This window comes from Sciurus carolinensis, unplaced genomic scaffold (assembly GCF_902686445.1).
Source record: "Sciurus carolinensis unplaced genomic scaffold, mSciCar1.2, whole genome shotgun sequence".
Classification (NCBI taxonomy): Eukaryota; Metazoa; Chordata; class Mammalia; order Rodentia; family Sciuridae; genus Sciurus; species Sciurus carolinensis.
The window spans coordinates 668,188-685,013 of NW_025920147.1; the positions used below are offsets into that span (position 1 = coordinate 668,188).

The 16,826-nt window shown below is 49.5% G+C and overlaps 3 protein-coding genes across 3 annotated transcripts; all 3 read right to left on the minus strand.

The window, feature by feature from the left end:
- Positions 1-1,263: 1,263 nt before the first annotated feature.
- On the minus strand, positions 1,264-2,357 carry LOC124974413 (polyubiquitin-B-like). The gene is made up of 3 exons (XM_047537692.1): positions 2,211-2,357; positions 1,727-1,910; positions 1,264-1,490 (listed from the first exon to the last, which is right to left on the minus strand). Exons 1-3 carry the CDS (start codon positions 2,355-2,357, stop codon positions 1,264-1,266), a joined length of 558 nt encoding a protein of 185 aa, XP_047393648.1.
- Positions 2,358-5,987: 3,630 nt separating this feature from the next.
- On the minus strand, positions 5,988-6,536 carry LOC124974414 (polyubiquitin-B-like). The gene has a single exon (XM_047537693.1). The coding sequence runs from the start codon at positions 6,534-6,536 to the stop codon at positions 5,988-5,990; it is 549 nt and encodes a 182-aa protein (XP_047393649.1).
- A 3,484-nt stretch (positions 6,537-10,020) lies between these two features.
- Positions 10,021-13,077, minus strand: LOC124974415 (putative POM121-like protein 1-like). Its single transcript, XM_047537694.1, has one exon. It carries the CDS (start codon positions 13,075-13,077, stop codon positions 10,021-10,023), a length of 3,057 nt encoding a protein of 1,018 aa, XP_047393650.1.
- Positions 13,078-16,826: the final 3,749 nt, after the last annotated feature.

Below are 16,826 nucleotides of genomic sequence, written 5' to 3' on the forward strand. Positions count from 1 at the left end.
TTCATGGAGATCTGCATCGCAACTCTGAGGTTCAGCAACAGGTGCAGGGTGGACTCCTTCTGGATGTTGTAGGCAGGCAAGGTGAACCAGTCTTCTAGCTGTTGCCAGAAAATGTCAACCTCTGCTGATCAGAGAGGGTGCCTTCCTTGACTGGCATCTTTGCCTTGACATTCTCAATTACTTCCACCTCTAGGGTGATGGTTGTGCCGTTCAGGTTCTTCATGAAGTTCTGCATCCTACCTCTATGGCGAGCACCAGGTGCAATTTGGTCTCCTGGATATTGTCGTCAGACAGGGTGCTGTCTACCAACTCTTTGCTCGATCAACCTCCACTGGTTGGAAGAATTCCTTCCTTGTGTTGGATCTTTGCCTTGTCATTCTCATTGGTGTCACTGAGCTCCACCTCCGGTCTGATGGTCATGCCAGTCAGATTATTCATTAATATCTGCATCCCACCTCTGAGGTGTAGAACCAGGTGCCAGTGGACTCCTGGATGTTCAGGTAAGACAGGGCTCACCAGTCTTCCAGTCGTTGCCAGCAAACATCAACCTCTGCTGGTTAGGGGAGTTGCCATCCTCATCTGGGTTATTACCTTGATGTTCCCAATGGTGTCAATGGGCTCCACCTCCAGGTTTATGGTTTTACTGGTACGAGTCCTCATGAAGATCTACATCCCACCTCTGACACAAGAAATTCATCTCCCCCAGGTAGCAGTGGATGATCTTTGCTGGCACAGAGCTGGAAGACAGGCACACCCTGTCTGACTACAACATCAAGGAGGAGTCCACCCTGCACAGGTGCTGCACCTCAGAGGTTGGATGCAGAGCTTCATGGAGACCCTGCCTGGCAGGACCATCACCCTGGATGTGGAGCCCAGTGACACCTCGGAGAATGTCAAGGCAAGAACCAAATCAAGGAAGGCATCCTCCCTGACCAGCACAGGTTACTCTTTGTTGCCAAACAGCTGGACAACCGTCTACTCCTTCAGGATATTGTAGTGAGACAGGGTGTGTCTGTCTTACAGCTGTTTTCCAGCAAAGATCAACCTGTGCTGGTCAGGGGGGATGCCTTCCTTGACTTGGTTCTTGCCTTGACATTCTCAATGGTGTCACTGGGCTCCACCTCTAGGGTAAAGTTCATGTCAGTCAGGATCTTCATGAAGATCAGCATCCCACCTCTGAGATGCAGCACCAGGGGCAGGTTAGACCCCTGGATGTTGAAATCTGACAGGCTACTGTCTTCCAACTCTTTGTGAGATAAATCTTTACTGGTCAGGAAGATTGCTTTCCTTGTCTTGCATCTTTGCCTTGCCATTCTCAATGGTGTCACTGGGATCCACCTCCAGGGTGAAGGTCTTGCCTGTCAGTGTCTTCACGAAAATCTGCATCCCACCTTGGAGGTGCAGCACCAGGTTCTGGGTGTACTCCTTCTGGATGTGTTGGTCAGGAAAGGTGCACCAGTCTTCTAACTGTTGCCAGCAAATGTCACCATCTGCTGGTCAAGGGGTAGGCATTTCATGACTGAGATCTTTCCTTGCCATTCTCTGTGGTTTTACTTGGCTATATCACCAGGGTGATGGTCATGCCTGTCAGGGTTTCATGATAATCTGCATTCAACCTCTGAGTCACAACACAAGGTGCAGGTTGACTCCTACTAGATGTTGTAGTAAGACATGGTGCTGTCTTCAGTTCTTTACTAGATCAACTTCAACTGGTCATGAATAATGCCTTCCTTGTCTTGAATTTTTGCCTTGACAGTCTCAATGGTGTCACTGGTCTCCACCTCCAGGGTGATGGTGGTGTCGGTCAAGGACTTCATGAAGATCTGCAACCCACCTAAGAGGTACAGCACCAGGTACAGGGTGGACTCCTTCTTGGAGTTGTAGTCAGATAGGGTGCACCCATATTCCAGCTATTTGTCAGCAAAGAGCAACCACTGTTTGTTGGAAGGATGCCTTCATTATCTTGGATCTTTGCCTTGACATTCTCAATTTTGTCACTGGACTCCACCTCAAGGGGGGTAGTCATGCTGGTCAGGGCATTCATGAAGATCTGCATTGCACCTCAGAGATACTGCAAAAAGTGGAGGGTGAACTTCTCCTGGATGTTCAAGTAAGAGAGGGTGCACCTGTGTTCCAGTTGTTGCCCTCAAAGTTCAACCTCTGCTGGTCAGGGAGGATGCCTTCCTTTCCTTGGATTCCTGCCCTCACACCTCAATGGTGTCACTGGGCTCAACCTGCAGAGTGATGTTTGTGCCTTTCAGGGTCTTCAGGAAGATGTGCATCCCACCTCTGAGGCACAGCACCAGGTGCAGTGTGGACTCCTGGATGTTGTAGTCAGATAGCGTGCTGTCTTCCATCTCTTTGCTAGATCAATCTCTGCTGGTCAGAAGAATGCCTTCCTTGTCTTGGATCCTTGTCTTGATATTCTCATTGGTGTCAATGCACTCCACCTCCAAGCTGGTGGTCATGCCAGTCAGATTCTTCATGAAGATCTGCATCTGAACTCTGAGGTTAGACCAGGTGCCACTGGACTCCTTCTGGATGTTCAAGAAAGAGAAGGCTCACCAGTCTTCCAGCTGTTGTCAGCAAACATCAACCACTGCTGGTTAGGGAAGATGCCACCCTGTCTTGGATAGTTACCATGACATTCTAAATGGTGTCAATGGGCTCCACCTCCAGGTTATAGTCTTGAGTGTCAGCGTCCTCATGAAGATCTACATCCTACCACTGAGGCAAGGAATTCATCTCCCCAAAGAGCATGGTTGATCTTTGCAGGCACAGATCTGGAAGACAGGCACACCCTGTCTGACTACAACATCCAGGAGGAGTCCACCCTGAACCTGGTGCTGCACCTCCGAGGTGGGATGCAGATCTTCATGAAGAACCTGACTGGCATGACCATCACCCTGGAGGTGGAGCCCAGTGACACCATGGAGAATGTCAAAGCAAGAACCAGGTCAAGGAAGACTTCCTCCCTGACAAGCACGGGTTGATCTTTGCTGGAAAATGCTGTAAGACAGACACACCTTTTTTCACTACACATCCAGAAGGAGTCTAGTGTCATCCAACTGTTTGTCAGTAAAGATCAACCTGTGCTGGTCAGGGAGGTGCTTTCCTTGACTTGGTTCTTGCCTTGACATTCTCCATGGTGTCAGTGAGGTCCACCACTAGGATGATGGTCATGACAGTCAGGGTTCTCATGAAGGTCTGCATCCCCCCCATAGGAACTGTACCAGGTGCAGAGTGTACAACTCCTAGATGTTTTAGTCAGACAGGTTGCACCATCTCCAGCTGTTTGCCAGCAAAGATCAACCTCTGTTGCTCAGGGAGGATGCCTTCCTTTTCCTGGATCCCTGCCTTGCCATTCTCTATTTTTTCACTGGTCCATACCTCCAGGATATGGTTGTGCCTGTCACAGTTTCATGAAGATATGCATCCCCCCTCCTAGGCACAACAAAAGGTGCAGGGTGGGCTCTTCCAATATGTAGTCAGACAGGTTGCTGTCTTCTTCCTCTTTGCTAGATCAATCTATGCTGATCAGAAAGATGCCTTTCTTGACTTGGATCTTTGCCTTGACATTTTCAATGGTATCACTGAGGTCCACCTCCAGGTTGATGGTCTGCCTGTCAGGTTCTTCATGAAGATCTGCATCCCACCTCTGAGATGCAGCACCAGGTGTTGGGTGGACTCCTGGATGTTTGAATCCTACAGGGTACTGTCTTAAAGCTCTTTGTGAGAACAATCTCTGCTGGTCATGAAGATTGCCTTCCTTGTCTTGGATATTTGCCTTGCCATTCTCAATGGTGTCATTGTTGTCCACATCCAGTGTTATGGTCATCCCAGTCAGGGTCTTCATGATGATCTGCATCTCACCTCTGAGGTTCAGCACCAGTTGCAGGGTGGACTCCTTATGGATGTTTAGGCAGCAGGGTGCACCAGTCTTCTAGCTTTTGCCAGCAAAAGACAACCTCTGCTGGTCAGGGAGGATACCTTCCTTGATTGGTATCTTTGCCTTTACATTCTCAATGATGTCACTATTTCCACCTCTAGGGTGATGGTCATGTGGGTCAGGGTCTTCATGAAGATCTGCATCCCACCTCTGAGGTGCAGGACCAGGTGCAGGGCAGACTCCTGGATATTGTAGTCAGACAGCGTGCTGTCTTCCATCTCTTTGCTAGATCAAACTCTGCTGGTCAGAAGAATGCCTTCCTTGTCTTGGATCTTTTCCTTGACATTCTCATTAGTGTCACTGAGCTCCACCTCCAGGTTTATGGTCTTGCCAGTTAGATTCATAAAGATCTGCATCCCACATATGAAGTGTAGCACCAGGTGGTGGTGGACTACTTGTAGATCTTCAACTAAGAAAGGGTGCACCAGTCATCCAGTTGTTGCAGGAAACATCAACCTCTGCTGGTTAGGGGAGATGCCAATCTGTCTTGAATCATTACCTTGACATTCTCAATGTGTCAATGGGTTCCACCAACAGATTGGTGGTCTTGCTAGTCAAGGTCCTCATGAAGAACTACATCCCACCTCTGAGACAAGGAATTAATTTCCCCCAAATAACAGTGCTTGATATTTCCTGGCACAGAACTGTAAGATAGGCACACCCTGTGTGACTACAACATTCAGGAGGAGTCCACACTGCACCTGGTTCTGCACCTCAGAAGGGGGATGCAGATCTTCATGAAGACCCTGACTGGCAGAACCATCACCCTGGAGGTGGAGCCCAGTGGCACTATGGAGAATGTCAAGGCAAGAACCAAATCAAGGAAGGCATCCTCCCTGACCAGCACAGCTTGATCTTTGCTGCAAAACAGCTTTTAGACAGACACACCCTGTCTCACTGCAACATCCAGAAGGCATCTAGTGTTGTCCAGCTGTTTGGCAAGAAAGATCAACCTGTACTGGTCAGGGAGGATGCCTTCCTTGACTTGGTTCTTGCCTTGACATTCTCCATGGTGTCACTAGGCTCCACCTCCATGGCGATGCTCGTGCCAGTCAGGGTCTTCATGAAGATCTGCATCCCAACCCTGAGATGTAGCACCAAGTGCAGGTTGAACTCATGGATTTTGAAATCTGACAGGCTACTGTCTTCCAGCTTTTTGTGAGATCAATTTGTGCGGGTCACAAAAATTGCCTTCCTTGTCTCAGATCATTGCCTTGCCTTTATCAATGGTGTCACTGAGCTCCACCTCCAGGGTGATGGTCATGCCAGTCAGGGTCTTCAAGATGATCTGCATCCCACATCTGACGTGCACACCAGGTGCAGGGTGCACTACTTCTGGATGTTATAGTCAGACATGGTGCACCAGTCTTGTAGCTGTTGCCAACAGTTCAAACTCTCCTGGTCAGAGTTGCCTACCTTACCTGGGATCTTTGCCTTTACATACTCAATGGTGTCACTGAGGTGCATCCTCAGGGTGATGGTCATGCCAGTCAGGGTTTTCATGAATATCTGCATCCCACCTCTGAGATGCAGCACCAGGTGCAGGGTTGACTCCTGGATTGAAATTCAATAGGCTACTGTCTTTTGGCTCTTTTCAAGATCATCTCTGCTGGTCGGGATTCTCGCCTTCTTGTCTTAGATCTTTGCCTTGCCATTCTCACTTGTCTCACTCGCTCCACCTCCAGGGTGATGTTCATGCCAATCAGGGTCTTCATGAAGATCTGCATCCCCCCTCTTAGGTGCAACACCAGGTTCAGTGTGGATTCCCCTTAGATGTTGTAGTCAGACAGGTTGCAGACATCTTCCAGTGTTTGCCAGCAAAGATCAACCTCTGCTAGTCAGGTAAGATGCCTTCCTTTTCTTGGATCCCTGCCTTGCCATTCTCTATGCTTTTACTGGGCTCCACCTCCAGGGTGATGGTTGTGCCTGTCAGGGTTTCATGAAGATCTTCATCCCACCTCTGAGGCACAACACAGGGTGCAGGGTGGACTCCTCCAAGATGTTGTAGTCACACTCGGTGCTGTCTTCCCTTTCTTTGCTAGATCATCCTCAACTGTTCGGGAAGAATGCCTTCCTTCTCTTGGTTATTTGCCTTGACATTCTCAATGGTGTCACTGGGCTCCAACTCGAGTGTGCTGGTGGTGCTGGTCAGGGTATTCATGAAGATCTGCACCCCATCTCTGAGGTGAAGCACCAGGTACAGGGTGGACTCCTTCTGGGTGTCATAGTCAGAAAGGGTGCATCCTTTTTCCAGGTATTTGTCAGCAAAGATCAACCTCCGTCGGTCAGGGAGGATACCCTCCTTTTCTTGCATCCCTGCTTTGACATTCTCACTGGTGTCACTGGGCTCAAACTCCATGGTGATCGTCATGCCTTTCAGGGTCTTCATGATGATCTGCATTCCACCTCTGAGATGCAGCACCAGGTGCAGTGTGGACTCCTGGATGTTGTAATCAGAGAGGGTGCTGTCTTCCAGTTCTTTGCTAGATCTACCTCTGCTGGTCGGAAGAATGCCTTCCTTGTCTTGTATCTTTGCCTTGACATTCTCATTTGTGTCACTGAGCTCCTCCTCCAGGGTGATGGTCATGCCTTTCAGGGTCTTCATGAAGCACTGCATCCCACCTCTGTGGTGCTGCACCATGTGCAAAGTGAACTCCTCCTGGATATTCAAGTAAGACTGAGTGTACCAGTTGTCCAGCTGTTGGTAGCAAACATCAACCCCTTCTGGGTAGGGGAGTTGCCATCCTGGTCTGCATACCCCAGCTCTTTTCTTACCTCCATCTCAGGGCCTGTGTCACCTTTTCTGTCTTCCATATTGATGGAAATGTGCAAAGCACACAGTCTCCAGAGAAGTCCTCAAGATTTACTCAGTTTGTTAATTACTTTGGAGACAAATAGAGGAACATAATTATTTGAATGAAGTCAGGTATACTCTACCTTGGGACATCCTGAAGGCATTTCTGAGCCCCTTTCCATGATGGGGCTTTGCCTCAAGCCAACTGGAGAAAAAGATCCTGAAAGTTTATAATATTTAAATTTTCTACCATTCTTGGGCATTTAGGTGAAGTTCATTGCCAATCTTCAAAAGGATATTGCCTGCAAATTGGGCCCTACCATCTTTGGCAACTCTTTTATATTCAGACTGATTTCAGCACAGAATTGGCATCTTTGGTCCCCTTTTTGATTGCCAGGAGCAAATCCAATCCTCTGAGGAATGGTCTGGTGAATGATGTAAACACGTCTTGATCATAATGAGTGCCATGGTGAAGAGAATCAACAATGACAGACCCAAGCTTTCTGGTAATAAAATGACGCTGTAGGGATTTGCCTTGAATTCACAGGAAGTTCCCAATTCCTGGAAACCTCAGTGATGAGCTCTCTTAGCATTTGCACCCAAATATTCAGGGGAAAATGCTGTGATTGAATTCAAATTCAGACAAGAGGGGCAGGATGGTGTATTAGAGGCACCCAGCACTTGTCTGTAATCAAGAGAGAGAATGTAAATGTCACACTGAGGTTTGTGGCCATGGGAGAATGCTCAAGATCAACAGAGGAGAGACTTGGACCTGAGGATTCCTGAGTATTGTGCTGGATTGTGAAAGTGAGTGCCCAATACTGATCCCAGGGCAGGTAGCAGCACTAGGGCAGGCCTCCAAGGCAAGGGTTGGGGTGGAGGCAGGAGAGTCCCAGTGAGCAGCAGAGGCACAGGACTCAGCACTGTGCAGCAGTGTCATCTGAACACATGACAGATCTAGGACATGCACGGTGAACAGGCTCTGGAGGTGTGCTCTGCCCTTCACTGCATATTCTCCTGGTGCCATAACTGGGAGTTACACCTTCCCAAGGGGGGTTAAAAACTTTCTTAACTTGTGTCTTCATGTTTCAGACATAATGTTAATTTAGGTTAACATTTCTATTCATCCAAAACATTATATGCGAAAATCTATGGAATAGATAATATGGATATATAATGCATATATGGATACATAATATGGATATAGATAATATGGAATAGAGAATAGAGAATAGATAATAGATAAGAAACTAAGATGCATTTCAAAATTAAAACATCTTTCCTTAGTTTTGTCAAGAGACCCATTTCAGAAAAATTAAGAAGTATACATAAGAATCTTAAAATTCTACTATTCATACATAACTACTATTAACATTAAACACATAACTTATATAAATATGCATTTTATAAATATAAAATCATATTAATAGTTTTAAAACTTCTAAATTATTTTAAATTGCACCCAATATTATTTTAATGCCAGATCTTTTAGCATATAGTTCATCTATCCAGAACCCTATATTGGACATTTAAATTATTCTTGCTACCTTAAAAACAGCTATCAGGAATATTCCTACAACTCTCTCTTTACAAATAAACTTTTTTTTTTTTTTTTTTTTTTTTTTTTTTTTACTGCTGGGAGATTACCTTATTTATTTTTTTAAATCTCTCAGCTTTCAAATAAACATTATTTTCACATAAATTTCTAAAATATCATTGATGGCACATAAAATTCTAAGACTTTTAAATTACTTATCAAATCACTGTCCTGAATGATACTACCCATTTACATTCTCCCCAACAATATTTAAAAGAACGAATTCCCTACACTTGGATTGGCACAACATTGAACGACAGTAAATATTACTCCTATTTTGTTAGGTAAAATCTAGTCATTCTTTTGCTTCTTTTTTAGTATTAATGAGTGGAAATTTTTGTCCTGTGCTCATTGAACGTATGTATTTCTTATTTCACCAAATGTCTTTTGATAACTTCTGTGTTCTCTCTTAAAATAAAACTCTACCTCTCATCTCATTCCAGGTTAAAATAATCATTCAAATTCATTTAAACTTAAATTGAAAAGATTAATTTTTGCTATACAAATTACTATGTGCCTAATAGAAACAGAAAATGCTATATACAACTGTTTAAAATTATACAAAATTATATTCCTTAATCCATAGCTATTATAAAAATTAAATATAATTTTACACTTACTCATTTTATATTGTGTTTTCCTTACTAATTACAACTACTGCTTGTTAACACCTTAAAAAATACCAATTCTAATATAACAACTTAATTTAATTTAAGGTGATAAGACCATTGTGCATAAACACGCAAGTTGTAAAACTGATTTTCAATATCTATACTGACTCCATTTTATAATTTTGTTGCTCACCAATTACTATAAACAAAATCAAATCATACATTTGATAAAAACTAGGCCTTCTTTTACTTTAATGCCCAATAATATTCAAAAAGTTCTCTGGCATCTAAGAGTTGCCTCAGATTTTCTCCATCTTACACATGGCCCCATACCTAACTTTAGGGACAGGAACTGCAAGGAGAGTTCCTGCTATGGCCTGTCAGCCTATATGCAATCTCCTCATGCCTCATTTCCTGGAAATTTAAGATTAAGGAGAAAGAGAGATAAATAACATGTAACTTGTAAGAAATGTAACCTAAGAGATGCAGAGCTGCCAGGGTGAGAGGTCAGGGCATGGGTGTAAGAACATACAGCCTTGCTCACAGAGGTGTTCCTGCCCCAAGGTGGACTTGGGGGTTTCTGCAGGGGTTGGACTTAAGAGTGGCCCCCTCAGCCCCAGGAACAGAGTTGTTTTTTCTCCCTTTTAAGGTGGTCACTATACAGATGGTCTGGTTAGTGGGACTGAAGTTGTTGAAGCCCAAGTTGCCCCATTAGCTCTGTCTTGGGCTTCTTGTTCCTCAAATTTGGGAGGAGAGAAACATGGCCCCAAAGGCAGATATGAAATTTGAGTCTAGTCTGGACTCCCAGATTCCTTTGAATGCATGAGGACAAACTCACAGGTAGAGGTGGCCTTTCTGTGTGTGGTGCTAGTTCCCCCAGGAGAGCTTAAGGGGTTCTGCTTGGACAGACTTTGTGGGATGGCAGTAAATGTAGGAATGTTGCTTGCCCTTGTTTGCACTTTACCTTCTGTCCCTTTGTCCCCATGGTGGTCATCTGCCTATGGACACTGGAGGTGCTCTGTCCCAAGCTTGCCCCAGGTTTCTGTCTGTTGCTTGGGGTCCATCCTCTTTAAGAGGAGATGCACAAGGCCCCAAACGCTGATATGAGATCTGGGAGCAAGTCTGGGCTCCCAGATCCCCCTGATGTCACAGAGACAGACGAGCTACCAGAGGTAGCCTTTCTGGGGGTGGTGTTGTTCCCCTGAGATGAGCTTAGGTGTTCCTGGGTGGGCAGGTGTTGAGGGGTGGCACTCAGGGTAGGAACTCCAGTGTTTCCTTGTTTTTGTTTTCTTTTGTTCTTTTGTTTTTTGGGGACAGTGGTAGTGCTCTGGCCAGGGACACTCTTAGTGTTCTGTCCCAAACTTGCCTCATTTTGCTCTCCAGTTTTGGGGGTTCCTCTACTTTTTGAGCAGGTGTTTATTGCTGCCCTGGGAGATGTCAAAACTGGGACCAAGTCTGGGCTCCCAGATCCCATTGGTGATATGGGAACAGGCCTACAAGTAGAGGAGGTCTTTTTCGGGGTGGTCCTTATTCCCCCAGGAGAGCCTAAGGGTTTCTGTATGGGCAGGCTTTGGAGGGTGGCAGTAAGTGTACAAACCCCAGTGTTTTCTTGCTCTGACTTGCACTTTCCCTTCTGCCCCTTGGTCCCCAGGGTGGTGCTCTGCCTATGGACATTGGCATTACTGTGTCCCAAGCTTGCCCCAGGTTGCTCTCTGTTGTTTGGGGTCCCTCCTCTTTGGGAAGAGATACACATGTTCCCAAAGGCTGATATGAGATCTGGGAGCAAGTCTGGGCTCCCAGATCCCCCTGATGTGAAAGGGACAGATGCGCTACTAGAAGTAGCCTTTCTGGGGGTGGTGTTGGTCCCCTGAGATGAGCCTAGGTGTTCCTGGGTGGGCAGGTGTTGGGGAGTGGCATTCAGGGTAGGAGCTCCAGTGCTTCCTTGCCCCCGTTTGCTCTTGCTTTTGCATTTTCTGGGTGCAGTGGTAGTGCTCAGGCCAGGGTCCCTGTTGCTGTTCTGTCCCAAGCTTGCCCCTTGGTGCTCTCCGGGTTTGGGGGTCCCTCTACTTTCTGAGCAAATGCTCATTGCTGTTGTGGGAGTAGTCAGGCCTGGAGACAAGTCTGTCCTCCCAGTGGCCTTTGATGTAACTAACCCTGTCAGCCTGGAAGGGGATGGAACTTGTTTCTCACAGGCAGACTGGGGCTGCCTGTTGTCAGGACAAACTCTGGCCACACTCTGGGGGGCAGCTGCAGAGGGAGACGCCAATGCATTTGATGTCCCAGCAGGCCTTGCAGCCTGGCTGCCAGCAGAATGTGCCTGGGTGCTGGCATGGGAACCCATGGTGTGGTTTTGATGTGTGTCAGCCCCAAGGGCTGAGTGCCTTGGACTGGCCAAGGCTGGGGGACCTGCAGTCAATGGTGGGACTGGGACTGCTCCTGGACCTGGAGCTGCCAGGTGTACAGATTGAGGGCTGGCAAAGGAGAGGGACAGGGGCATCTTCCCATGAGGAATCCCAGGGATTTGTGGAATGGTGGCTCCACAGATGACAGCCTGCTTCCCAAGCAGAGCCTTTTGCCGCACCCTTGGAGCTGGCCTGCTGGTGCTGTCCACAGGTGAGGCCCTGTGTGTCCTGTTGGGCTTTGGATCCTGGTGAGAGGGGAGGAAGCTCCTACCCGAGCTGGATGGAGGTCCCACATGGAGGGACTGGGAAGGCAAACTGGTATTCATGAGGGTGGTCCCAAAGGGAGCCACTGGCTGTGGAGCTAAGCCTGCCAGCATGCTGGGAGAGGGTCTGGGAGGAAGGGCCAAAGCAGCAATTGGCAGGCTGTGGGGGAAGAGGACACTAAGGTTGGAGGTGGGAGGGTGTCTCTGGGATGAGACAGCAGAGCCCACCCACATTGGGGTGGAGGCTGCCACAGTGGTGGTACTGGGATGGTGGAGCAAGTTCTGGCTAAGGCCCAGGGATGCCACAGGTCTGGCCCCTCCTCCCAATGCAGCGGGGTCCCATGCATGGGCTTGGGGGGCCATGGTAGTGCTGTCACACATGGCCTGGGTCTCACCCATCAGAAGGCGGTTGATGCGCTGCAGAACTTTCTCCTTCTCCCGGTCTAGGTCCTCAGCGGTGACTGGACAGGCCAGTTCCAGAGGTGGTGGCAGCCTCAGAGGTTCCCCTCGGTGGTGAGGCAGCAAAGGAATCTTCCGTTTCCGTGGCCTGCCGGCATCCCCAGTACCTGAACCCTTCTTCCTGGGCAATGGCTCTCCCACCCTGCCTTCTGCCACCTTCTCAGTGTGGGCCTTCTTCGGTGGAATCCCTGGGGATGAAGAGCATCCCAGGGGCAGCTTATGGTTGGAAGGGCCTGGAGCCCTCCTCTTCAGGCCTGGGAGACCTCGACTGGAGCTGTATGAGCTGCTGATGGCATTTCTTTTGTGGCAGGAACTCATACAGGTGGCCTGGGAGATGCCAGCTCTGTCTTGGGAGCTCTGGGTGCAGATGTTTACCTGCAGAGCCCCAGGTCTGGGCACAAAGGAAGGCAGGCGGCCATGGGACACCAGGGGCCTGAAGGCAGATTGTTCTCCTCCAGTCACATGGGAGCTCCCCCTCTGACATTTTCTTTCCTCGGGATCTTCTGCCTTCTCAGGCTCCCCTTGGCCACTGTCTCCAGGGGCTCTGTGTACAGTCTTCCCTGGACAGCGGTCTTGGACAGGCCTTGGTCCTGCAAGCTGGCAAGCAGCCCCTTCCTGCTCCTGTGCCATAGGAGGCATGTGCTTGATGATTTGATGGTCTATGCTGCAGGAATCGGTGGAAGGTGCAGCAGACAGCAGCATCTCCCTCACCAGACCTGGCATGCGGAGGATGGAGGACATGTCCGCGTCTCCCAGGAAGTGTAGAATGGTCTTCAGGATCCTGGACATGCATCTAGGAGGTGCTCCACTCAACCGCCAATGTGCCCTTGCAAGCCGGTGGCAGGATGATCTGTGAGTGTCCCCGTGGGACCAGGCAGCCCAGAGTGTCCAACCAGAATAGGGAAGTCTGCGGGAGCTGTGATAGGGCTTCATGGGGGACGCCACTGGCCGGTCCCTGGTGGCCACCGGTGAGGGACAAAGCTTTCCCTGGGACATACCCATGGCAGTTATTAGAAACGGCGCAATTCAGAAATACAGCGGCGAGCGGAAAGGGTTCTTCTGCGGCCAACTGGTTTCAGAAGAAACAGGAGTAAGACCTGTTACCACGACGCAGGTAGGGAAGGTAATGGTTAGAGAACCCTGGGCACGTGCAGAAAACCGTTGACACAGGGCATGAGGCAGGCTCGTGCCAGCAACGGACACGCACGTGCAAAGGTGCACGTGCAAAGGTGCACGTGCAAGGATGCGCATGCAAAGATCCACAAGGGCACGAGGCGGGGTCGTGCCAGGAACGGACATGCATGTGCAAAGGTGCACTGCAAAGGTCCACCAGGGCACGAGGCAGGGTCCTGCCAGGAATGGACAAGCACGTGCAAAGGTGCACATGCAAGGATGCGCATGCAAAGATCCACCAGGGCACGAGGCAGGGTCGTGCCAGGAATGGACACGCACGTGCAAAGGTGCATGTGCAAAGGTGCACGTGCAAGGATGCGCATGCAAAGATCCACAAGGGCACGAGGCGGGGTCGTGCCAGGAACGGACATGCATGTGCAAAGGTGCACTGCAATGGTCCACCAGGGCACGAGGCAGGGTCCTGCCAGGAATGGACAAGCACGTGCAAAGGTGCACATGCAAGGATGCGCATGCAAAGATCCACCAGGGCACGAGGCAGGGTCGTGCCAGGAACGGACATGCACGTGCAAAGGTGCATGTGCAAATGTGCACGTGCAAGGATGCTCATGCAAAAATCCACCAGGGCATGAGGCAGGGTCGTGCCAGGAACAGACACGCACGTGCAAAGGTGCACGTGGAAACGTGGGCATGCAAAGATTCACCAGGGCATGAGGCAGGGTCGTGCCAGGAATGGACACACACATGCAAAGATGCACGTGCAAAGGTGCATGTGCAAAGGTCCGCGTGCGTGTACCAGATGCAAGAGGGATAGTCACAGAAACCGCGTACCTGGAGCATGCCTGGATCCTGGGGGGACTGTGGAGCAGGGGCACTCGGGTTTTGGATTCAGAGCCTGCTCCACCAGCTGACCCATTGACGTTTCCTGATCCTCTGGGAAGGGTTGTACATGTTGGTTGAAGGTCAGCAGTTGTGGCAATGGCAGGGATTCCTCCTCTCATGCTGGTGCAGCGCTCCTGCTCCTCCCCAGAGGTGTCCAGAATGGCTGCACAGCTGCACTGGAGTCCAGTGGAGGTGGTGGGTGGCAGGAGGGCTGAGCAGTCTCTGGCTGGCAGATAGAGTGTGGCTCTTGGTGCATGCAGTAGGTGGGTACTAGGGTGATACATGAGGGTTTTCGTTGGTGGTACCTGTTCCTCCAGTACAGGGAGAGGCCCGTGCCTCCTTGAGGGAACTCTTCTCTGGAAAGGTGGGCAACGGCTCAGGCCCCAATATGCACACTCCACATGCCACCAAGGGTGGAGGAGGGTGGTGGCTGGAGCAGGGCTGCCAGCAGGAGACGTCTTGGGCCTCTGAAGTGGGGAAGCAAGGACAGGAGATAGGCGGTGCACCAGCACAGGACTGGTCCTGCAGGTGTGCCGTGAATGAGCAAGCGGGGATGGCGTCACCAGGATCTAACTCACTGGGCCTGGACAGGACACTTCCTCCACTGTCACAGTGAAGGTGTGATCCAGCGTTTGTATCTAGTCTTGATCTGGTGAGCGCAGGCGGTGGTGGGTTTGACAGCTAGGTTTGGAGCTCTTGCAATGGCAGGAATCCCTCCGCCCATGCCCCGCCCCAGAGCTGTCAGAGAGCTGTCCATGGTCCTGCAAGCGCTTGGCCAGAGAGCTGTCCATGGTCCTGCAAGGGTCTGGCCAGACAGAAGGAAAACTGCTGGGGAGCAAGTTTCCTGGTAGTGGCAGCTTGGGATCAGGGACTGTCTTCCTGCACTTCCTCTGGGAACACTGGAGGGGACAGCTGCTGAAAAGAGAGCATGAGTGCCCCCCAGTCTCTGACTGAGGGCTTCAGCAGGGCAGGCAGGGAGGGACCAGTACCCTGGTATACCGTCCTTTCCCTCCATAGGGAAGCCAGAATACCCCAGCTCGTGTGCTCACAAAGTCTGGTTTTATTTATGTTTGGGCTTCTCTCTTCGATTTTTGTATCAAGATTCTCCAATTGTTTGAGTGCATCTTTGCTTAGCTGTTCTGGGGACACTAGTAGGCCTCCTACTGATTCCACAGTGGAAGACCTGTTCACCTTTGACCAATTCAATCCAACACAGACACCTTACAGACCTAGAGATCCCCTCAGCATTCACTGTTGGGAGGTTCAATCTGTCAAGCGTATTGGTGTCCTGCAGATGGAAGGACACCCTGCCAGAGTTAGGTGTGAGTTTTGGACCTCAAGCTTCCCATAACCTACTGAGCAACCATGCATGCTCCTCCACCCTCAGCTGTGAAGATCTGCCACTCTTCATCGCAGGTGGAGTGCTGGGTGGGTTTCTGGACTGGGAAAAATATTGTGAGCAGTGCCTGGAGAAGCCAGGCAGGAGGGAGCCTCAGCTGGGACCACTGTCCAAAATGGATGCTCCTTGGGTCCTCTCACTGCCTGCGGGTCCTCCCAGGTGCAGCCTGCAGGGTGAAGGTGTCGCTGGTGCTCATGGTGCCTGGTGCTGTTACTCCCAGAGGTGAATCCTCCTGACCCCTGTTGGTGGTGCTCCCTGGCAGGCTGCAGTGGGGACCCAGGCCCTGGATGGAGAGGGATCACCCATAGCCCAGATGAGCTGTGTGCAACCACAGACTAGCACTCCTCTTCCAGTGGTGAAAAAGTTGGAGTGGGGTTGCCAAGAACGTAAGCCTGAGACTCGGTGTGCAGGACCTCCCTGTGACAGCACAGCTGATCTGGCACTTATCTTGAATCTTCCTCTGGGGTGGCCAGGACCACTACTTGCCCAAGTGTAGTGAATTCATAGTACTGTCAGGAAAATGGCTGTGAGATGGGGTGTGTCCCCCATTGTAGGCCTCCCCAGAGGCTCTCAGGCTGGGAATCTCTCAGTGTCCTCTTTCAGACCCCTTTTCCTGCTGCATAGGGTGGAAATCTGGACACCCTCCTAGATCATGCCTGCCTCTGGTGTCAGGGGTGCTGACTGCCTGAATGAAGGGGGTGAGGGAACTTAGCCACACCCAGGAGGTCCTGGAGCCTGAGATTGGTCAGGCTCTTTAATTTCTAATAACAATGGTAAACACAGTCTTTATTTCTTGTTTAAAACAGCAATTATAAAAATTATAAAAACAGCCTATAAAGAAGGATCCCAGCACCCAAGGGGCCCTCATCATTGTCATTGGGGTGTACCACCTTCATGTTTTACTTCTAGAACAACTCCCCTTCCCATGAGAAAGAGGGAGTCCTTAGGAATGCTTAATGTGGGGGTTTCTCAGGAAGGTCATTTTGACATGCTATGTACAGTTAGGGTGGGGACATATTGACTTAAGAGGTGACATGGTGGAATCAGGAAAACGAATGTTAAAGAAATTGAACTCAGATTTGACCAGGATTCCTTGAATGTGGCCTTACCTTTTTGAGTGTATGGATGGTGTTGTATGCAGGTGTCATGCAGTCATTTAAAGGAATGCACATTGTGACCACAGATACACACCTAGAGGATGAACTTGCACATATACTAAGCCACACGAAGTCTTCGCTGTGGTTGTCAACAATGTTCTGATTCACAAAGACCTTTCTCTCCCTCTTCTTAGATGGAACAGAACCTGGAATCCTGGAATTGCCTTTGAAGATTCAAAATT